General features: G+C 41.7%; 1 protein-coding gene and 1 long non-coding RNA gene across 9 annotated transcripts in view; one reads left to right on the forward strand and one right to left on the reverse strand.

The window, feature by feature from the left end:
- Window positions 1–25,000, forward strand: part of Samuel (SAM-motif ubiquitously expressed punctatedly localized protein) — a 74,100-nt gene that overhangs the window by 26,631 nt on the left and 22,469 nt on the right. For all 8 annotated transcript variants that reach the window (XM_018004255.2, XM_018004256.2, XM_089465578.1 and 5 more), the window contains 4 exons: window positions 12,917–13,736; window positions 19,180–19,626; window positions 20,333–20,873; window positions 20,983–21,693. In XM_018004255.2, coding sequence (XP_017859744.2) covers window positions 12,917–13,736; window positions 19,180–19,626; window positions 20,333–20,873; window positions 20,983–21,693 — 2,519 coding nt within the window. The remainder of the gene's footprint in view (window positions 1–12,916; window positions 13,737–19,179; window positions 19,627–20,332; window positions 20,874–20,982; window positions 21,694–25,000) is intronic.
- On the reverse strand, window positions 7,203–18,527 carry LOC149269563 (uncharacterized). The gene is made up of 3 exons (XR_016269460.1): window positions 18,380–18,527; window positions 8,101–8,204; window positions 7,203–8,039 (listed from the first exon to the last, which is right to left on the reverse strand). It is a non-coding gene; the product is annotated as an uncharacterized LOC149269563 (long non-coding RNA).

A 25,000-nucleotide genomic window follows, 5' to 3' on the forward strand; every position in this document is an offset into this window, starting at 1 on the left:
CGTGCCGCATTGTCGCGCATTTAAAATGCAAATTATCATCATTATGATTGCATATCATCATCAACATCAGTATCACCATCAGCAGCATCATTATCATGATGATCATAATGATCATCATGCTAGCTGGCCTGCCAGTTCCGCCTACTTTCGTCTGCTTCTTTTGGAAAATTGTTGGCAAATTATTGCCTTGGCTTAAAAGCACATAAAACATTGTCGCGTCTCCGCGTGCCCGGGCCAATGATCATTATCGATGTCATTATTATCATCGTTGCTAAGCTCATTATTGTTTGCCTGCTGGCAGGAGGACAAAAGCCTGTCATAAATTTGTCACAAGCAGCAAAGCGCCTGCCTCTGCCGCTGCCGCTGCTTTTGCCTCTCCCTTCCACCTTCATTCACTCTATCTCTATCTCTCTCAGTCGGCTTGTCAATTGGTCAATTTGTCAATCTGTCATTGGAGCGCCGTTTGCCAGAAACAATTTATGTTCGCAGCTGCCTGGGTCACGCCCTCCCAGTGCCCCAATGCCGCCCACTTTTTGGCTTATAATTCACCCACGCAAATATTTGCGATTCTTTTGTTTCTTTCCATTTACTTTTTCTTTTGCAAGTGCAATTGAATCGCTTCGATTGGGCAAAGGAGTTATTTGCATTGTTGTTGCTGTTGTTGTTGTTGCTGTTGTTGCTGTTGTTGCTGTCGTGCGTCTGTTATTATGCAAATATTGAAAGCCGCTAAAATGCTCGCTGTGCGCGTCATTTAAACGCATTGTTGCGACGTGGTGGAAGGCCGTCCTAAAGGCGTCTTTATTGTTATTGCTGTTGTTGTTGTTGCATGCATCATTATGGCCATTTATGTTGCATAAATTACGGCGTTTATCTTTTGTCACTTGCGTGAAAATTATGTGTAATGCGATTCGCTATTTTGGCCAGAGCTAAATTTAAAACTGCTTGAATCATCCATATATGGACGATGGGGCTATGCAAAAATAATGCACTGACTGATTGCCCGGGTTGAATAGCAATATATACGCTATATATACACATATACATACACTCATCATTAATATAGCAATGAGAGTACCTTAAAGCAAATGTAGCTATTGTAGTCTTTTTTAATTTTTTAATTTTTTATGTTTTATATTATTATAATAAAATATTGATGTTGGAAGATATTTATAATATATATTGCTTCAAATTGTATTTAAAATAAACTCAAAATCAGGGCTATAGATCAATCTCTAAAATTGAATGCATTTGTTAGAGAGACATAAATGTAGTTGCTAAAATTTATTAAAATTTGCAAGTGGAAATAAATAATTTAGTTGAATTTCGTTGCCTTGCGAAAATCTCTAAGCTGCATAGTAATTCTATGATGAGAAACTTTGAGTTTGTGAGCAATATGTAATAGTCAAGTCGTGGCTTGACATTCTACGTTTTAGATTATAGATTTCTAAGCGATATTCAATAGAGAGAGTCATACCATAGTTGACCCACTTCCCAATTGAAGCTCGCCTGCGCCAAAGGAACTTTTGCTTATTTGCGCTCAATTTAACCCGCATTGTGACACGTAGCTATCCCACCCACACACACACATACAATTGCACCCGCACCCATTTACACACATGCCAAAAAAAAAAATACAAATGAACTCTGCTGAACTGCACAAAAGCTAAAGTGAATGCAATAAAAAATGAGAAAAAAATCAACTGAAAATGGGAGAGTTCTCGCGCTCGTATCAATCAATGCGAATGCAAACGAAACGAAGTGCGAACGAAAGCGTATTGCGCATACGTCGTGTGGCCCATCAAAGGCCGCAAGAGCGCGCTGCGGCGATGCCTAGCACGACGGCTCGCTCTCTTTGATGCTCTCTCGCTCTCTTTGACACACACGCTCTCACACACATGCACGCCTGGATGGCACAGAGCCGAACGTACGCCGCCTCGTTTGACTCGGCCAGTCAACGGTCGTGGGGACGTTGGCGTCGCTGCTGCTGCGACTGCTGCTGCTGCTGCTGCTGCCGTGGTTTTTGTTGTTTTTGGTGTCGTCGTCTATATTTACACTTGTGGCCTCTTATCAAATGGCAGCGGCGCAGTTGACTTTTTTGACGTTTGTGTATATATTTGTTGTTGTTGTTGCTGCTGCTGGCTGATCTGTGTACTGTACATGTGTAGCCCGTTTATTGTTGTTGTTGCTGCTGTTGCTGTTATTTGCTGCTGCTGCTGCCGCTGCTGTTGAATTTTGTACGCGGCGACCGCTTTGCTGCTTTGACTTTTTGCTCGGTTTTTGAAATATGTACGTACACACGCATACACTTATGTAGGTATATATATATATATATATATATGTATCGGTGTGTGCGCAGGCAAAATGGGAACAGTCAACACAGCAAAAGTTCAAGTCAAAGATATTTATTTTATATAATCAGGCGCGACATCGCTGGCTCGTTTGTTGATTGTCGTTGCTGTTGTTGTTTGATTATAAATACTTTACGAAACAATCAAAATACTGAATACGAACTGGCACCACAGTTGTACATGTACACACACATATGTCTATAGGGTCACACACACACACACACACATCCAACTGGGACATTACAGCCGCAAAACACTTAAAATATTTACATTATTCACTGTATTATAGAATTCAATGAAAGAGTAGAAAATAGCCAAAAACCAAAATTTGTTTAAATAAATGTGTACATGAATGAAAATTAACCATACAAATCTATCATTAAATTTAATGTTAATCGACATATCGATACAACATATATCGATCCATGTCTTATGTGCTGCAATTGCGGGGATATCCTTTCATTTTGTGATCTGTATGGTTAATTATCAATAGAATTCTGTAATCGACAAGATTCGTTTATTGCATAATATTTATATAGAAGTTTCTTTGAATTTATCGATAACTGTCTATAAAATCGCGTGCTAGCGATTCGCTGCATGCCACATTTGTTTCACTATTCCCAGGCATTCACATACACGCATTTCGTTGTATTATCAGTTTCAGTGTATATGCTTTTGTTTTGTTTTTTTTTTTTTTTTTTTTTTTTTTTTTGGGTCCACTCTAACCAGACAATGCTGTCGAGTGCCTGTGCCGCCGCCTCAGTGGCGATAAGTTCGCGTGCAAAGGTTCTGAACTGCTTGAACTTGTTGAATACAAGGCAACAGCAACAGCCACAGCAACAACAACAACAATAGCAACAACAACAACGGGTCTGTATATTATATTTGACTTATATATGACTTCTCTGTCTATATATGGGCCACCTTTTTACATACACATACAAGTCTGATGTGTGCGCTATAGGAAATTATCAAAGAACCTCTGGGTTATTTATAATTACAAAATGTTCTATAGGCTGGTTTAAAGCACCGTATATAAATATATATATATGGGAGTTCAAGATTTAGTTGTGGTTTTTGTATAACACGTATACGCAGTGGCTGTCCCTGCGATAGAGATCAGTAGGGAATAGTTTATATTTAGCAAGTCTACTTATTTCTTCTTTTGTTTAGCCATAGATCCACTCTATCCATAGATCCACACTAAAGGACTTTAACAAGCTGTCCTTTAATGATATACTTATTCTGACTGACTTGCTTCCCATTGATTAGCTGATCTCCTCTCCTCTGTCAAAGTTGATTAAAAAGCTCTTGAATGAAAGCTGCGGCTAACAGGACGAGCTGAACTACTTGGCGTGATATATGAATGCTTGCAACTTGTTGCACGAACAGAGAGATTCGGCAGGCCTTTTGCTATTATTCACTCAAATGTTGTTAACAGGACAGAGCACACGCCCCAAAATCGAGAGACGAGAAGTAAATGGAGAAGGGGCATAAAATATATGTGTTGTTGCTGCCACATTCGCTGCTGCCATAAATTTGTGGCATCAGGCCGCAAGAAGCGCAAGAGCTGAACTCGGCTCGCAATTTATGTGCAGCACAACGCAGCTCGCTGAGTGGAGTTCAACTTGATGCGGCTTGCAACTTGCAGCTTGCAGTGGCATGCAGCGGCATTTGCTGCTTTATCGCCCAAATATCAATCAAAGTGTTTGGCAGGCTACCAAATGCCAATGCCACAGAGACAGTCTATAAAGTTCAGAGTTTGTGGCTTTTATGGCCGCTGATATATGTGGCACGCGGCAAGCAGTCGACAGGGGGCATGTGAAAGGCGGTGGCAGGTAGCGGGGCACCTGCCTCATTTAATTGCTGACAAATTTATAGAGCGCTGCGCATTAATTCGCTGCGCCCAAATCACAGAAATGCATTAGGCGCCGACGTTGCCCCGAGACGTGGCAGCCTTGTTGTGCAGCCAAGCTGCCAAATGCTTTCCAACTCGCAACAGTTGCCCGTGCAACTGTGCAACTGTGCAACACGATCTGCGCACTGCGTTCATTTAATTATCGAATTTAATTAATCTGCACTTGATTTTTTACGCCACAAGCCGCAGGCGCAAGACACCAAGCTGTGCAGCCGACTCTTGCCACAGCCTACCGTCGACTGCCGCTCTGCCCCTCTGCCTCCTCCTGTTGCTCCTGCCCCATGGCTCTCCTCTAGTTCGATTGCAGCTGGTTTTCCTTTTTTCAGCTTGCATTGACTAAGCTTTTCAGCTTCGTCTGCGACAATTGGCAAATTGTTTTTCGCTCCCTCTCACTCTCTCTCTCTCTTTCCCTCTCTCTCTCACACTTTGTCGTTTTCGCTTATCCAAATGTTATTTATTTTGTGCAGTTTATCGAGTGGTTGGCACGTTTCAATCAGCCAAAAAAGTACTTTTTCAACCTCAGGATAAATATATCTAACATCTAGTCTATTTTTCTACATGACAGTGGAAATCCTAGCTGAAAACTATTTTAAAATAAATAGTAGCTTTTCTTTTCTCTCACTCATCAAAAGGCACTCTCTGTATGAAACTGCTCGCTCTTTCATAACTCCCTCGGTACCCGCTCGCCCGCTGTGCACGAAGTGCAGGCAATTGGCTTTCAGCTGGCTGACTGCACATGGATCGTTGCTCTGATCCGCTCCAAATTAATATTTGATAAAAGAAAACGAGAAAACTGTTCCACTCGATGACAGTTGAGCGCAGAGCTAACGGCGACTGTCAGCCAAATTGAAAATTTCCAAATCGTGGCAAATTTCATAAATGATTAACACCTAAAGCTGGACAAACTGGAACTGGAACTGGCACTGGAACTAGAACTGGAACTGGCGTTGGCGCTGGAACTGGAACTGTCCAAGTTGACGGACGCTTGGTTAATCAAAAATTCTAATCACGCGCTGCACAAAATGTAAAAGAAGAAAAGTTCACGCCGTTCTCGGCGATTCTCAAGAAGAGTTGTGGCTGTTGTGATTGTAATTGCTTTAATGGAATTTGATTTTGAGCTTGGCAGCAGAGAGAAATGCAGACATATTCACACACACACACAGCAATTGTGCACGCCCCTTTCAGCCGCGCCTACCTTCAGCCTGCTGGGCTGTGTGTGTGTGTGTGTTTGGGTTTTTCGGTCCATTGCTGATGATGTACAACTGCTATTAGCATTAAAGTTTATTATCGACGACGCTTGCATTCTGAATTCCTGTAAAACAGGTGTAACACACACATACACCTGCAGCACTTAGGGGCCTTTCAACTTCTGCAGATTTCTCTCTCTCTCTCTCGCGCGCTCTCTCTCTCTCTCTCTCTGCATTTTAGCCATGGCGCATTGCATGCAATGCATTTGGCCGCTAAAAGCGCCTTATTTGGTTAAATTGGTGCAGATTGCTGTGTGTGAGGCGGGCAGCTAGGCGAGCGGGGGTTGAAGCGGGCTAAGCGGCTCTAGGAGCCTCCGCAACTGCAACTCTTGCGGCAAGAGCTGAGCTGTGCCACTCGCTGGCTCGAACTGCACTAAATAATAATTAGCACAGGTTTTTTTTTTTTTTTTTGTCTTCTTTTTTTCAGTTTCTTCAGTTGCTTGTTGTTGGCTGCTCTGGTTGGCCGCTTGGCTGCCTTAATGCGCCTTGGTCATTCACCATTCAGCCGCCCCCCGCTCCCCGCTCCCTCCTCCGTCCTAGCTCCGCACTTGTTGCATGCCACTGCCAACGTATACGGGGTGAAATTTCCTTAGAAATTTGCAACGTTTTTCTTTTCGTTTTTCGTGCTTGCCTGCTCTGGTTTTTAATTTGATTTTTACTTCGGCTGTTTGTTTGGGCTGTCTTTGGCCCCCAGGTTCAGGTTCATAAATTAACGAGAGATTCGCTGCTGGTGCTGCTGCTGCTGCTGCAACTAGTTGCAACGTTGGCAAGTTGCATGTCTAATGTTGCTGCTTGGCTGCAGATTCGCGTGTGCGCTATGCCCACATGGGCAACATACACCGCTACCCCGAACACCGCCCCTCTCCCACTCTATGAACTCACCCCTGTTGCTCCTTGTTGGCGCGCGCCCATGTTTTGGAGCATTTGTGCTCTTTAATTGCACAGCATTTTGGGGGGTTTTTATCACTCAAGCCAACTGCACCTATGCCTATATATCGTATATATGTATTGGTATAGGTATGTACATATATTTCTATATCGCTCTTGTATCTAGCTGCTAGCAATTAGTTTGTTTATGGCTGTAGCTAAATGTGTGACGCACGCTATGCACAGCACATAATATTATCATGAATTGTGAACATATCTGGCAAGCATACATACGTACATATATATATATATATATATATATATATATATATATATATATATATATATATATATATATATATATATATATATATCGCATATATAGCATACATTTATTATCTTAAGCATAACTGCCAAGTAACGGCTAAAGCCACAGATCTTTTTTGGGTTAATTGGTCAGAAACTTGGCTAAGTTAAGCTACTCCATAGACCTTTTCTAATATATGCTTAAATGCATTGCTTCTGTATTATTATTATTATTATTATCACTATTACTGCAGCGGAAGTCCATTTATTACTGAGTGTAATATTTTTTTTGTTAGCTGCATAACAAATTTTATTGCTCGCGCATGAGGTGAGGTGAGTGGAGTAATATCCTATCTGTGCATATGCCAGTATGAAGCTAGAGACTAGAGATGTAGAATATGCATTTGTTGGTACCCCCGTTATATAAAGTGTTAAGCGTGGCGAATCAGGAAATATTGTACATAAATTCCAAAGGTTTTTATGTTGAGTTCTAAATTTTCTTCAGATTTACCAAGTCTGATTTATTTTTATTTTTTTTTCTTTTGTCTGTGATCGAGTATTATGCAGCGGGAACCAATAATAATTGTTCTCTTAGGAGCATTGTAGTATAATTCACATAGGCTGTAGCTTCTTCGTCCAGAAATATTTCCTCTATCTTATTTTAGCTCTAAGAAACTGCACTTCCAGACATTCTCTATTGTTCTCCGATTTGCGGGGCTTTTGTTTATTAGTTTCTCATTTCCAGCTTTTGTAGATAAACATTTTGTGTGGGTTCGAGCGGCGACTGCATCATCAAATGGGTTCTCAGTTTCTCTTGACTGTTTTCGCTCTCAGTTTTCATTAATTTGTTGTTGCTGTTGTTGTTGATTTTGGTTTTGGTTTATGCTTTACGTGATTTCTTGTATCTCAAGTGCTCGTCGGGTTATTTCATTGGGGTCTTATCGCACGCTGTTTGTCCAGCTAGACGAGCGTAAGTAGTTCATACAAGGCATAGACTTATTTTGTTACTTACATATTATTATTATTATTATTATTGTTATTGTTATTGTCATTATATTTTTGTTTATTTTGTTGTTGTTCTTAATTTTCATTTCTGGTCGCATTTGTATTATTATTATTATTATTTTTATTTTTTGTAAATCATGTCGCATTTATTAGATCATCAAGGTGTTAAAGATTGTGGAGCAAACGCGTGAGTGTTTGTGTGCATGTGTGTGATCGTAAATGTGTGTGTATGACGCGTTTCACTGATAATATTTGGTGTGGCCTTTTGTCAACCTTTGTTGCTGCTGCTGTTCTTGTTGTTGTTGTCGCTGTTGTTGTTGCTTGGATTTTGGACAAGTGCGACACGAGCTGCGGTGAAAGTAATTTAAAAGTTCATTAGTGTATATTTGATTTCCTATATATAACATACGTAGATGACACGCCTACAAAATCAACAAAAAGACGCCCCGAAAAGTGTTTATTTTCCATGTTGTATCATTTATCAGTCGATGATGATGATGTTTGAATGAAAAACTAAAAAAGAGAGAAAAGAGAAAAACTACAGCAGTTACAAAAATTCTTTATCTTTACGATGACAAACGAAATGAAATCGGGATTTTTCACATAGGCATTGAAAAGAGAAAGAAATTAATAAAATATAAATGAAGTCTACGATCTAGATCTAGAATCTATTATAATGCTACAGTTACGGTTTTCATTTTTGTAAGTATGATAAACTTTTATAACATAACTCCTATTAGAGTATTGCATGAATGGCTGTAAAACTAGGCAAAAGTTCGTGTGGGATCATTTCGTTCTACAACCATAAATAGTCAATAGATTTAGCACATAAATTTTGCAAAGAAAAAAAAACTAGTTTCTATAATTTACATCTTTATCTCTTTCTAGTACCTCAAGATCTGCTCTCTAAAGAGTTCTAATATGGGTCTCTGCCTATATTTCTCTGTGATTTATATTTATATAATATTTAATAGATTTCTCTTAACTATTTGCCAAATGAGTTTTTTAGCTTTATTTTTGGTGGAAATGAATTTATATTGAAATTATTGTAAGAGATAATGCAATATTTTTCTTGAATTTTCAATATATTTAACTCGTTATCTAACTCATTGAGTTCTCCAAGTCTATGTGTAGAAGAATCTAAATAACGATTGCCCATTGTGTGCACATAGCACAAAGTTGAACCTATTTTTTGACTACATCTCGGTTCCCCCTGCCCCTTGCCCCATGCCCCATGCCCCCCTTCCTTTGCCACGCCTGCGCGCCCCTTTGTGAGGTGATAAGGCGTTGAATTCAGTAAATGTGACGCGTCTCAAAGTTCGCATAAATCGTTGGAGCGCTATTTGCTCTCGAGAGTTGCGTTTTATTTGGTTTTTAAATGAGGTCAAAAGCTGATAAGCTGAGTATATACACATGTTGTTGTTGTTGTTGTTGTTGTTGCTGTGTGTGTGTGTATAATTTTAACGCCCCGACTCGAACTCGTGGCCCGCCTTTGAAAGTCAAATTGCGGCCGAGTCGTACACAAGTTTGTTTTCTTTTCTTTCTTTACCTTCAAGGTTAGGCGCGTCTAGGCTTTATGGTTTTTTTTATTTAGCTGACCTATCAAGGCATCGACGGCAGCTGCTAAGATCTCACTATTTATCAAATCGAAATCAAATTACGGCCCCAACCTAGTATTAGTACACAATTATGCGAGGTAGGTCTATGAAAAATGGTCACATGACATCGACAACGACAACAACGTCAGCAACAACAACAACAGCGACAACGACAACGACAACTTTTGCTGCGACTGTGGGTCGGCAGCTGTGTTTGCCAACGTCACGTTGCAGAGAGCGGGACGCTTGACAGAGGGGAGCCTAGGCAGGCGGGGCTATAAGGGGGGCAGCGTGACGTGCCCCAAAAGCCAAACAGCCAAATGGCAATGAACTTTACCGTTGTGTTTTCGTTTTTCCAGAAAAAAAAACGTAGAACGTGCCCAGACACGGCTTCGTCTTCGTCTTCGACTTCGTCTACGGTCTAGCCTATCCAAAGAGCCAAAAGCCTAGCCCCAAAGTCGCGTTAGTCTATTAGTACTATTGACACTTGTCGACCCAACATGCGGCCTGTCACTCTGCAGATCACACACACACACGCCAGACACACACACACCTTATGCACAGTCATGCGATTAGCCTGATAAAAGCAGAAAAAAATTCTCGACTCGGCATGACGAAATCCAAATACGCTATACTAGAAAGAGAGAGAGATAGAGAGAGAGAGAGACAGAGGAAGTGGCTAGAAAAATATAATATAATAATTTATCGAGCTTATAAGATATAAGAGTTCATGTGAGTTTCTACACTTGATTGAAGCATATACAAAGTCATAGTCTGAGCGAGTTGATATGGCTCAGTTGTATTGAGGCAGATTTACTTTAAGTAGAGCCGCAAATGCTCCTTAGACACACGCATCATACAAATGATTATAACTAGGGAATTCATATGCAGAGTTTAGACAATATAAATTGTTACTATGAAGAGTATATACAATTTTCTAGGGCCGAACCATTCCATAATACTCCTTAAAGTCTGATCGTAAGGTATTTGCAATCCAAAATCATCTACATTATGATTATAGAACAGTGACAAACGAAAAAGGAAATAAACAAGAGTCTATAATGAAAGATATATAGTGAGAGTGAAGAAGTGAAACAGGGACTAGCTAGAAAGAAAACTGAATCAACTCAACAGCTGAGCTAATCAAAAAAATGATATATAGAATTGTATCTTCTGAGTGATACTTTTATGTTACCTAGCTCCCACTCGATCTGTAATACTCTTAAAGAGTAAGGAACTGAGGCAGCCCATACCTCAACTGAAGAAGTCAACAGCGGATCGCATGGCGCATGTCTTGTCTCCGTTGTCCAACCTCTCATAATGTCGGAGTTCTACGCTCACAATCTGTCTCCACATATACAGATATACATACACGGTGTCTCGGTTAGACTCGACTCGAAACGTTTTCTATATAGACTCTATGCGGTCGTCGGTTTAAGGTTCCTCTGCTTGCTGCTGTAACCCGACATCATTCGACATTCGACGACACTCTCGACATTCGGCATTCGGCACTCGGCATTGGGCACTTAGCACCATTGGCACCAAGCGCGATGCCAATCAGCTAGCCTCAGTTTAGGTGAGGGGCAGATGGCGACAGAAGAAGGAGGTGTCAGTAGGGAAGGGGAGAGATACCCATACACAGTGGGTCGAGCAGCTAATTATGCTCAGTTTCAGTTTGTGAAGTGAGTGAGTGAAATGATGACAATGAAAGGCAACTCATGTTAGAGCATATAAAATAACAAACTCTGTATAATGTATAAGAGGGATTGAGTGAAAAATACAAATGTTAAAGATCTTTATACTTCGTGTAATAATAAATTTTATTATATTTATAAATACCAGAATTACGGAATGAAATACTTTTGTAAATTACTTCATTGATTCTCTCTTTTATGACTTACAGCTAGCTCTTCAATTTAATATACAATTTATGACATTGCTTCAATCCAATTTTATCCATATTTGCTCCACTGTGGCTAGACATTTCTTTGAAGCGAAAATCAACACAACTTAATTTTAGTGCTAACTAATGATAAACTAAATTTTATGATAAGATCCGCAAAACTTTATACCATATAACATATTTACACGCGATACTCTGTGTGTGCGTATGTGTGTGTGTGGATATTTGATACACGCACAATCCACAGGGGTGCCCAGAGCTGGATCTAGAAATTCACAACTGGTTTCTGATGTTTGCTTTGGTTACAGCTGCGATTACCAATTTGGAATGGTTCTATGGCCGATCCTAACGATCCTCAGCTACAAATTGTTGTTAATTTAACCAGTAAATATTTCTTTTAATTATTTATGCTGCTGTTGCCGCTGCTGCTGCTAGCGTGTGTGTGTTAATTTACACCTGGTCTTCAGTACAGCTCCAGCAGCTTATCTCTCTCAGTCCTTTTCAAAGGTCAACGTTTGATGTTCCTATTTGCTTTTTAATTTCTGCCAGTTAAATTACAATTTTATTATTTATGATAGATATAGGGAAGGAGATAAGCAGGCAGAGGCAAAAAGAGAGAGAAAGGGGGAGAGAAGTATGTAGGGAATGTGAAGAAATGTGTGTATGCTATGTAAATAAACAATTTGTGCGATGGGCGCGACGGAAGCTTCAACCGCACCATAAAGTTCAATGTATGCCACTGCGGTCAGCATTATAAATGTGCGTGTGTATATGTATACATGTGTGTGTGTAAGTACTGTGTGCGCTTGAATAGTGTAGAATGGGTATATTGATTAGAGAAAAACAAGTTTTGTTTCAACTTAAAGTAATTAAAATTAAGATAAGTCCTTCAAAGAACCGTGAAATTCTCATAAAATGCCAAAATCTTTAATATCAAATGAAATTCTATGTATTTTACTGTCATGTTGGATATATTTGATTTTTGTCAAATTTTGTCATATTGAAATATTTCTCTTCCTCACTCTCTCTTTTTCTTTCTTTTTTATAAAGCATTTCAATAAATGTAGTTATTCCCTTATACATTCTATCTCTGCTTAAAAGTAATGAAACTAAAGACTCTTTGTCTATTTCTCAAAACAAATAGGTTACAATTTTGACAAGAATAAATTTGATTTCAAGAGAAAAATCAAATTTAATTGTAAATGAATTGTAAATTGATACACGATTCGCAACTCTTTCGAGCCTATGACAAATGTTGCGTATGTTGTACTTTGTCATTGTTGTGGTTGTCATAGTTGTTGTTGTTAACGTTGTTGCTGCTGTTGTTGTTATTGTAAGAGTGTATCGGCTCTTTCTGGCACTCTGTCCGGCTTTGCACTCGACGCTCACCCCGATAATTAGCTTAGGGGTTCAACATTGCAGGTCAACGGTTTTGTTAACATATTATAAGTTATTTTAACCTTTGGCCGATTTGCATGCGAGCCAAGCCCAAACGAACCGAGCTGAACTGAACTGACCCCTAGCCGACTCTGAAGCGACTCTGACTCGGACTGAGAATCGGAAGCGATATTTCGAGTCGACTTTAGTCAATCTGCCAATACGAGGCGTAATCTTTAGTAAGCTTTTGAGTGCTATACGCACGGCACAGCTCAGCACACAGATCCGTCAGCAACAATCTCTCGCTCACACAAGCTCCACTCTCTCTCTCTCTCGCTCTTGTGCAGGTAACACGCCCACAGACATACTGCAGCAGAAGCCCGCGAAGGCAACGACGGCCACGCCCGCCAAACACCAAAACGAGGAGCAGGCGCAGCAATTTAACTCTCTGCCCGCGGCGGCGGCCACTAAGCGCAAGCACCTCGAACGGCTCGCCAGCGATCTGCGACAGCAGCAACAGTTGCTCAGCGGCAGCAGCAGCAGCACTGCAAACATGCTCAGCGAACGCTCGCTGCTGCTCAGCGGCTACGGGGCCATCGACAGCTCAAAGCAGCTGCGAGAGGCCAGCAGCCCGACAACAGCAGCAACAGCTGCAGCAGCGACGGCAACAAGTGGTAACAGCAATGCTGCCGCCACGCCGGCAGCAGCAGCCAATACCTCCGCCACAACAACAGCAACAGCCACAGCAGCAGCAGCAGCCGCCGCCGTGGCAACAGCAGCAGCAGCAACGACAGCAGCAACGAATGCTGCTGCTGCAGCCTACGCTGCTCTGTACTTTGACAGAGTGAAGCATGAAAAGCTGTCGCCATTGCATATGACGAGCGCACAGATTGATTCGCTAAAGGATGTCTTTTTGGAGTCTACGGTCATGGTCAATATTCACAACAACAACAACAACAACAGTAGCAGCAATAACAACAACAACAACAACAATAGCAGCAGTAGCAATAACAACATTAGCAACACCAACAGCAACAGCAATCATCAGCAACAGTTGCTCAGCATCAACAGCAGCAATGTGAAACGGGAGCGTCTCAGTCCCAACACCAACAACAGCAATAACAACAACAACAATGGCGAGCTGTCCGTCTCCGCGGCATTTGCCAGGTGAGTGTTAGGTGAACCGGCAACATAATAAATGGTTTTTTATGTAAAGCCTTATCAGGGAATTAGTTAGATACAAGAATAAGTCCAAATATCGCGAGGCTCTGCCCTGCAGCTGGTCCTGGCTTTAAGCTGTGAAACCGATGGATATTATGTAAATTTCATTTATATTTAGAGTGAACATATATATTCTATATATGTATAACTTAAAAGAGGTGTGGATTTTGGGGTAAAACAAAAATTGAAAAGTGGAGATCCTTACGAGTTAGAAAAGGAATAGCGTTTGAAGATTCGATTTCATTCCATACAAAATAAATCTATTCAAAACTTATACAATAGCTTTATCTGGCCCTTCGCTTTTGTCACGAATTCTAATTAATACTGGGGCTTTACAATGTGTAATAAAACTCAGCAAAAGAGTTTTACAGTCCACATAGACATCTGTAGCGATGGATAGGCACACCAGGCACCAATCATAACAGCTTATATAAGAATACAAGTTCTTCATTTATAATTCATTCTGTCTGTAAATTTCTACTACCGACTTTACACATTTACAATGTATGCAGGGTATTTAAAAAGTTCGCTAATTGAAATGTTTCACGGTGTGTTTATTTATTTATATGTGTTGAAAGTATCTGGCGCTGAGAAACGGTGGATTCCTTGCGCTAAGTTTGGTCCTTCTTCTGTGAACTCTCTCGACTATGGTTTAGATCCTTTTCCGCTGCGGATTTCTGGGGCCCTGTAGAGGATGCTCTGCCGCTTGAAGTTTTTTGCACCGTTGTTGACTGCCGCCTCGGTATCCGATCGCCATGCACAGTGGCGAACATATTGTGATAGTGCTCCCGGCGCAGCTGCTCGAACTCCTCGCGGCGCTGGCGACGCTGCTGCTGAGCCTGGGCGTCGCTGGCATCGCTGCTGGCGGCCAGTCCGGCGGGGGTATCCGTAGGCAAACTGATGGTTATGGATGGATGATTGGTGATTTGATTGGTCCGATAGCTGCCGCTGACGCGCAGTATAGAAGCGGGCCGCGAGTGCATCTGGCCCTCTTGCTCCCTATTATCGTCCATGATGGGTTATTAAATGGTTTCTGATCAATTTATATCGATTTTTTCGAGATGTTATGGAATTACCAAAAAAAAAAATGTCAACAGACAATTTTGTAAATGCTTATGTGATGACTTCCACAGTTCGCCCCAAAGTATACCCCTTGGCCGTATTGTTGTTGTTCTTATTGTTGGGATCTCTCTCGCCTGACAAATTAATTATCATTTTAAGCAAATTAATGCCACGAAAAATATTGATATTGATATCGGCTTTGTGTGTTTCTGTTTTTGTTTCTGTTGTCTTGGCTACCGTCTGTAACGGCCCAAGAGACAGCAAATTAATCAAAATGCTTAAATACAATCCGCACGCTTTTGCTGTCAGCGCAGAGACAGAGAGAAAAAACAAAAAACAAATACAAACACGAGTAGGCCAAAAAACGCCGAAAGCTTCAAATTTAAATATTAAACAAGTTAATAAACTCGACCCCAGCTGCCAAGAAAATGACCAATGTTCATTCTACAAAAACAAAAGCTGAAAAAGATTTCAACAAAAATAAAATAAATGATTCGCACTACTTAATTAATGGCGTTACAAATTTAAACATAGATTAGCATAGGCATTGATATCAACAATTAATCAAAATTTCAAACTAATTTATGCATTACAAAGAATTATGAGTCCAATTTAATTCCTGCTGCGGCCCGAAAAATATATACATAGACAAATATAGATACAGATACAGATACAGATACAGATACAGATACAGATACAGATACAGATACAGATACAGATACAGATACAGATACAGATACAGATACAGATACAGATACAGATACAGATACAGATACAGATACAGATACAGATACAGATACAGATACAGATACAGATACAGATACAGATACAGATACAGATACAGATACAGATACAGATACAGATACAGATACAGATACAGATACAGATACAGATACAGATACAGATACAGATACAGATACAGATACAGATACAGATACAGATACAGATACAGATACAGATACAGATACAGATACAGATACAGATACAGATACAGATACAGATACAGATACAGATACAGATACAGATACAGATACAGATACAGATACAGATACAGATACAGATACAGATACAGATACAGATACAGATATCCAGCTATACATCTATTTACTCATTCTGACCTGCTCGATTTAGAGCGGCCTAGCTTATTGGCTTATTGCCTTATTGGCTTATTGGCTTATAACCTTATTAATATTAATGAGACACGCTCTTCGTATCAGCTTTGTTTTGTGAATAGGGAGGTGTTTGTTTAAACTTTTGTAGCCAAAGACACGTTGGATGTCATTGCCTTAAACAGATACGATAAGTATCTTTGAATTTGATTTGAGAATCGCTTGGAGTGTGGTCTTTGTGCAGGCTTGAAAACCTTGATTAAGAAGATTGTTTAAATAATTTGATAGCTTTATTTTAATTGAGTTGCTAATGAGGCCAACACAAAGAAGAACGCCAGCGGCTTTATACTTTTAGTGGCATACGTTATTAATTATGTGGGAAAAGTCAATTTGCTATATACTGTTTAAGAAAATTTATTCATTTTTAATCAGACAAATCGATATCGAGTTCACGCAGAAATATCACGCGGATTGACGGTGACATTTTAAATTATTAGAGCGTTGACACTATTCATATATATCTTTCTTATACCTATCTTATATCTTATAGCTAATATATATTATCTAATATCTTATACTTAATAACTAATATCTATTATCTAATATATTTTATCTTACACCTTATATCGAGCTATAGCTTCAAGAACAGCTCAATAACGTTTTGTACTTAACTTAACACTTAACACTTAACCTTAAGTGTCTGACTACACTTCAGGCCAAAGACAAACGCTTCACATTAAACATAATGCATTCACCCTAGGCTATGCATTTACTCAAGTTCAAGTTGGCTCTTCAACTAGACTTGAAATGTTTATGTTGACTTGTGATACTCTAACCGATTTGTACCGCTTCTGACGTACTTCTCAGCCAGGCTTGAACCATTCTTTGATTTATTAATATATTCAGTTATTATAATATTGTTGTTGTTGTTGTTGTCGCTATTCACTTAATGGTTTCTGTATCGGGTTACCATTTGGGGCCTTTTATGTTTTGTGTCTCAAATTTGTGCGACATTCATTGATACACATTTTATTTTTTCTTTTGATTTTAGAACTATGCTAATTTCTTCCTCGTGTTGCTTTGCCTTGTTGGTGTATGTTTTTGAGACGTGTAGGCGTAACAATAGACACCATTAGCATATGTCTACTCGATAGGAGTAACAGCGCCCAGCCCCAAAGCCAATTAGCCATGCCATAGATCAGCACCGTTAGATACTCACACACACACACACACATAGATCGTAACAGTAGCTGAATACATATGTATATGATGTTTTGTTTTTTCTTTTCGGGGGAGAGGCTTTGTCGATGGGGCCAAACATAATCACATCGAAAACAATTTGAACAATTGCCAAGCTTAACAGCAACAACAGCCAAATCAGACAACAATAACAGCTTAGTAGCTGCTACCAATCGCCAAAGCAATTTGCAATAATCAACATTTTTAGCAAACAAAAAACAAAAACAAAAAATTAAAAAACAAAAAGAAAAACTAGACAAAACACACTTAACAATAAAAACAAGACAAATGAGTTAACAACAAACTAGCCGAAGTAGATATACCCTTCATATCCACAAGGTATATTCACCGTTCTCCCTCAATAAGGTTATTCTCCAATAAAAGCTTCGAGTAACAGTTCTAGTCACAAATATAAAAATAAAATGATATACTGAAGTTAGGGTATTAGAAATGTTGCAGTTGTTCATTGTAGAGCAGCAGGCGATAGCAGCAGCAGCAGCAGCAGCAGCAGCAGCAGCAGCAGCAGCAACATAAAATCGACAGCCAAACAGATCACGATAAATCAATGGCTGTAAAAAGCCAGCAGCAGCAATAACAACAACTACAGCAACTGCCTTTAGCTTTATAAATATGTATGTATAAATATGTATGCAAACATATATGTTTGTAAGCATATCGGAATCGGCAGCCGCTGCAGCTAACACGAAATGAGCGACGACGTGCAGCACGAGTTGCAGGCAGCCGGCCAATGCCAATGCCCCAAGTCGCCTGCCCCCGACCGGTTCGCCCCACATGCACTCAGAGCAGTGCAGCACACTCAGCTGAACCTTGTTCACTTGCCGGCGCGTCCCGGCCAAGAGGCACTTGCAGCTGCACCCAAAACATGAGCCAGGGCTGTGGGGGCAGGTGGGAGTGAGTGTGCTTGCCTAGCTGACTAGCTGACTAGCTGCCTAGGTGCCTAGGTGCCTAGCTGACCCAATGCTGATTATTAGCCATGGCTCGTGGTCGCTCTTGCCAACTGCAACAGCAACTGCGAAATGGGGCTGGAATTGGAGCCATGTTGGTGGCATGTTTGAGTTATGGCCACGTTAAGAGCTTGTAGCAAATATCTATAGATTTCTGTGTGACATACATACATATATATTTTAAATGCATTCATACTTATAAATGCATTCATACTTATATCGTATAATGGCGATAAGACCAAGTTCTCAAATTGAAGTGGGCATCAATTGCTTCAAAATAGTAGAAGGACAACTTATTTTCACCGAAAGACTGTCTTAATAATTGAAATCTGCATAACGTTAAACTATCGATTAGTGTACAAAATAACAATCAAAGCTGCCAGCAATGATATAAAAAATAAAAACAGTCTGGCAACTCTCTCAGTGCGCTTATAATAAACAACAGCAGCTAATTATCAGTTGAAAGATTACTAAAAGTGAACCGCATGCAACTCTAGTGGAACAGTTCGCACGCTATCTAAAGTGAACTCTGCAGGCAGTACTCACTGTAGATTTGCAGGAAAAGCGGCATTTCGCTTCCTCGCGATGGCGTTTCCCATGTCGACTTTGCTGCTTGGCCATAACTCAACGTGAGTCGTAATCGCATTAAATATCTTTCGCAAACTAGCCCCGACTCTCCTGATAAAATAACGAGAAATATCACATGTCAACACGGATCAAATCGGTTTAGTGTGGTCCACTCGATCGCCGTCGCCGTTGCCGTTTGCCGTTGCCGTTTGCCGATTCCCGATCTTCTCACGGCCGCTGCTCATTAGCATGTCAAATGGCACGCCGGGCCTATGGCCGACTACTTCTTCTACTTCTAGACTGACAAACAGAAAGTGACACCCTAATTAAATATTTAATCTCAATTTATGCTTATGCCTCTATTTTGAAATGAAGTCTCAACCTCCGCCTTGACTTGGCTAACTTCAACTTGTATTTCAATTTCAATGTCTTTTCTATATTTTACAGATCTCGCAGCGCCACGCCCTCATCCGCAACGTATCGCAGTGGCGGCAGCAGCGGCGGCGGCGGTGGCAGCATTTCGCCCATTCAGCAGCAGCAACAACAACAACTTCAGCAACAACAGCAACGTTTGAGCCCGCCCAGCTCTCAGACCCACATGCCCCTGCACAATTTGTCCACAAATCTGTTGAACAGTTTTCAACAGGCGGCCGCAGCAGCCGCTGCCAGCAGCAACAACAATACCAGCAACAGCAGCAGTCAGCGCAGCAGCGTCAGCAACAGCAACAGCAACAACACCGTCGCCGTCGGCAGCGGCGCCGGCAGCGCTGTCACCAGCCCAGTGGGGGCAACAACAAGTGCCCCAGCAACAAATGCCACGGATTTCTCCACGCGCAACTATTCGGATATCATGCGCTGCCTCGCAGCCAAATACAACAATGCCAATCCCAATGAGTAAGTGCAGCGGATAAGGTTGGGGCATAAGTTAAGCGGCTGGAAATGTGTTCTACGTAATTTATAGGCTGTATATATTATTAAAAGGAAAAGTAGTACACTGAAATCGATATTGAACTGTAAATACAAGCATATAAAATCAAAATATTTGTAAATTAGTATTCCTGTATACCATAAGCAGAACAAGAATATTATTTTATCGATAACTCATTATGCTTGTAATATAACTCGGTTTATCATGCCATAGACCTTCAACTTTACTGCACAGCTCCCTGTGATTAAGAAACAGATTTTTCGAAGTCGTACACCTCCTCTGTTTCTCGTTATCGAAAACTCTTTAGCTCCAGTTCGTTGATCAAATTTCAAGAAAGATGAGTCACAGTTTTGATATTTAAAATTATAAAATAATAAATTGGCCCACACCCAAAACATACAATGGGAAGTTACTCGGTCTGTGAATTATGTTGAAGCAACTAGCATTTAATTAACATATGTTTAACATAGCCAGTTATTTAAATTAATTTTTAACCAAATCAATAAATAATATTAATAAATAATAATAATAAATGAACTAAATCAATGTAGACATAATATCAGGTGCATATGTAGAATACTTAGTAAGCTGCATTTATTTGTATTTTATGATTAATTCCTTCATCTCTGATTAACCAATCCCCCCCTTTGATCTCCGCTCTATTATTAACAGTCATCATGCAACCCGTCGCAATTCCTACTACGACAGCAGCGGCAGCAGCAACGCTGGCGTCGCTGTTGCTGCTACCGCTTCGACTGGCGGCACGGAACGCAGCGGCGCCAAGGCGAGCAATGTTAACAGTGGCAGCACTAGCAGCATCAGCAACAGCAACAGCAACAGCAACAACAACAACAGCAGCAGCTGCAACATCAGCAACAGCAGCAACAGCAACACCAGCAATTCGAGTAGCAAAAAACACTCGCCAGCCATCGCAGCCAGCTTGAGGGAGGTCAAGGAGTGCGCTGCCACATTGTCGGGCGGCGGTGGCAGTGGCTCCATAGTGGGCGTGCCAGTTGGCGTGGGCTCCACTGTGGCCGGCAGCAACAGCCTGCCACTGGCTGCGTCCCAGTCACCCACAGAGCAGGCCAAGAGCCAAATGGCCGCCGTGGTGGCCGCCGCCAGCGTTTCGCCATTCATGAGCAACTTTTTGCCCTTCTCGGGTGGCATTTTTCCAATGATGGACATGAGCAGCACCCAGGCGCTGTTAACGCTGGTAAGTCGGCCAACAGCAAGCACACACACACCCACACCCACATACACCTTCCTCACAAGCTCTCTCCCTCTCACTCTCGCACTTTCTGTTTCTCCTCTCCTCTATGCAGGCGCGTGCTGTCAAAGATGCTGAGATACAGCAAATACTGCGCGGCAAGCAACAGCAGCAGCAGCAGCAACAATTGCATATAAAAGGCAGCAGCTCGAATGCCTCGTCGCCCAGTGCCAGCGCATCGAGCACGCCACGTCCCAGTTTAAATGCCGCGCTGCAGCAAGCGGCGCAATTTGTTACACCCGCTTTAATCTACTCGGCGCAATTGCAGCAGCAACAGCAGCAGCAACAGCAACAGCAGCAACAATCGCATAACGCCTCGCGTCAGTCTAGTCCACGTTGCAATGCGGAGGCTGCAAATGTTGCAACTGCAGCAGCAGCGGCAGCGGCGCCGTTGGACTTGAGTTCTCAGCCGCCAGCTGCCAAACGTTTTAAGGCTGAATCATCCACAGCAGCAACAACAGCCGCAGCAGCAGCAGCAACTGTTGCCACTGCAAGCACAGCATCGAGCACACCTTCCCCGCCACTTATGGAGCAGAAGCCAACACTGAATACAGCCGAGGGCCAAAGCAACGCCAACGCAACAGCAACATCAGCAGCAACAGTTGCTGCTGCAGCAACAGCAACAGCAGCAGCAGCGACCGCAGCAACGTCGCCAGCGGGCACAGTGCGTCAGTGTCAGGCGCAAAGCGAGGAAGTGAACTCCTGGTCCGTGGACGATGTCTGCACCTTTGTGGGTGGAATTGATATATGCGCCGAATACGTACAGGTAAGCAGCAACAACAACATTTCGACCACCTTATACATACATATACAACATACATTCACACATACATATAAACCAGCTTGAGCCCAGCTCTTTGGCTGGCACATGCAAATTGCTTTAAATTGCCAGCAGCCCCACAACCCTCTCGATCCGACTCCTAATTAATGTTTATGGAGCACATTTTGTTTGTTATCTAGATACAAGCCCACGCTCGATTAAGATAGCGACTCGGAGGGAGAGGGATATCGAAAGAGCGTGAGAGAGAGAGAGAGAGAGAGAGAGGGAGGGGAGAGAGAGAGAGAGAGAGAGAGGGAGGGAGACCAATTACCATTTAGCCAAAGTGTATAACCAATCTGCAAATCTTCAAAGTCTTGAAATAAAAACTGAAGCGGGTCTTACCTGAAACTAAATTCCACATTATACTTCATATGGGCTATGCATCAGCTCAAACTATTGAAAAATAATCGGCCTCATAATACAATCTGATAATACGAGACAATAATAGCAATGGAATTGTAGAGCATTTAAAGACTAAACTTATCGCTGTAAAGCGTCCAGATAGTAAACTAATATTAAAGGGCTGCAGAATGCTCGAAAAGATAAGATAATGTTGTCCGAAAAGAAATTAAAAGAATTATCAATAAACCAATTGCGAAACCTAATCAGTTTTCAGCTCGAACTCAATCGCAGCTGTTTTTATATCATCTCTGCTCGGCGCACCACGTAACCTTTTTAGAATGCTATTAAGAAATCTTGGATTTACGCAATTTTTATTAGTTTTCCTGGTAAAGTAGGCCCTGCAGTCGAACAAACGTAACTAAGTCTTCTTTCTCTTAACACAATTTCCCACTCTTTTAATCATCGATGCCTACTTGTGGTGCTTCAAAATATCTTTGTTTTCAATGTCGACTTGTAGCTCTAGAGCTCCAACAAACATGAGTTGTATTCCTGCCTGATTTAACCCACCCCATTATATATGATTCTAAAGATCTATGACTTACTCGTTGTTCCTAAAGATCTTTATCTCAGTCTATATTTGTTTTCTGATTCAGGTATCGTAAGTCTATCTTCTCGAGCCCGAGCTAACTTACTAACTCTTCTCTTAACTCATTTTTCCACTCATCTTATTATGGGTGATCCTAAAGATCTTTGAATTGCCATTTTCCTCAACTGCATTTGCTGGCCTGACATCTAGACAGACTCTATACATCTGGCATGTCTGCTTCATTTGTAGTCTCCATTTCAATTGTATCTTATCCTGAATAGACTGTAGATCATCTATCCTATGGCCCCATTACTGTCAAAGTTCATTTACCCAATGGCAATTCGCACTTTTACAAAAGTCTTCGGTCTGCGCTCGCTTGGCTTTTGCCCAGCTTCCTGTCAGCCCCATTGGCATGCCGCAAGATTAACTATGCGTTTGAACTTGGCACTGCGACTGAGACAGACTGGAACTGGGGCTCGGGCTTTAGATGGGGAGCATGTGCAGCGGGATCTGAACTCCATTGGCGGCCATTAATATTGTGTGTGCCACGCGAGCGTCGCCTCTACTGCTGCTTCTGCTGCTGCCTGATTCTTGTTGTTGTTGTTGTTGTTGTTGTTGTAATAAAGCTGCGAATGCGGCCAAGTGACTGGCATCTCAGCCAAGAACTCTATCTCGCTCTAGTTGTCTGTCCGAGTGTCCAAGCTAGTTGCTCTGGTTGCTCCACATAGCGCGATGTTGTTGTGGCCCAGGTGATCTTTTACGACCAGTTCCGGCAAGTTGAACGACTTTTGATCGGTCAGCCGCTTGCGGTCGACGATCGGTCAACGTCAGGCGTCATTAAAGCCACAGTCAGAGTGCCAGAGCCAGAGCCAGAGCCAGAGCCAAAGCCAGTCTACAGATCCTGCTACACGCGTTAATGGAGGTGAAAACACGGCCACAGCCTCTGCTACGACCAGTCAGCCACGGCCTACCTCAACAACACTGTCCGTCCGGCCGTCCAACCTTCGTCCGTCCGTGCGACCGTCTGCAAGAAATGAAAAGATAGCGTTAACAATTAACATGAAGCTGGAGCTTTAGGTGTTGACACATTTTGATGCATATTAGCCGCTAACATGGCCACATCTTCAGCCACCTTCCGCCAGCTCCACCAGCTCCTCCTGCTCCTCGTCATCCTCTGCCTCTGTTGATAGTCGCCTAATTAGCGAGGCCCAAAAGCCGCTTACCACCCGGTCCATTGAAATCTGCTTACACACAGTTCAAAAACGACATTTGCTGATATGTTTGCGAACCAGTTTAACTATCACACATACACACGCACATACATAGACCCACACACACACACAGTCACTTTTTTCTGCTTGCTCCGCCCCATTTTTGCGATAGACAAAAAGCCAATTGGCGTAATATTCAATTGAATTTATGGCCACAACGACACTTGGCCAGTTGCCTCAAAGACTTACACCTTTTGTGGCATGCATGCACCGATGCAACGCTGCAACACTGCAACGATGCACCGATGCATGCATGTTGCATGCAACTTGTCCCTCTATGTTAGAAGCGACTTTGTCGCTGCGCCTCTGTCTGTCTGTCTGTCTCGGCATTTGAGATATTGCGGAGGTTGTAAATATTTAGTGCAGAGGTTGCTGGGCAAAACAATATATATATACAGATACAATATATATATACATATATACATATATATATATATATATATATATATATATTGTGTATATATGAAGACATTGAGAACTGGTTCAGTGACATTGGCTGCAGTTGAGTCGAAGCTGTAGCTGGACTCGTCGCTGCTTGTCGCATCATGTTGCAAAGAGCGACTGGCAAGTGTTATTGATATTGCTCAGACTTTGCTCACACACACACCTAAGCACACACAAACACACACACATGCGCAGCTTAGATACGGCCACGAGTTGAAATGATCTCGGACTTCGAGTGGCTGAGCAGCCACGCATGGGTGGCTCAATGCGACGGTTTATTATCGCCCCGGTCCAGCATCGGCTTCAAATGCAGATGAAGTTATAAACCAAAGGCAGACTTGGCCAACAGCTGCTGCACCCCAGCAGGATGCGATATTTTCCTTGCATACATACATATATACATAAATATTTGTAGGTTGATTTTTGCATTTTAAATGCGCTGATTTATGGCTATATTAAGGCACAATAATAATTTCTATGCGTGATCACCAGCAGCTGCAGCTGCCATTGAGTCCAGCCTCTCTCTCTCTCTCTCCATCTCTTTTAGAATTTGTTTTTGCGCTTTGGTTTGATTAAGTGCACTAAGACAGCAGGTCGCTGCTTTGGATAA

This window comes from Drosophila arizonae, chromosome 3 (assembly GCF_054131065.1).
Source record: "Drosophila arizonae isolate 15081-1271.41 chromosome 3, UAZ_ARI_1.0, whole genome shotgun sequence".
Classification (NCBI taxonomy): domain Eukaryota; kingdom Metazoa; phylum Arthropoda; class Insecta; order Diptera; family Drosophilidae; genus Drosophila; species Drosophila arizonae.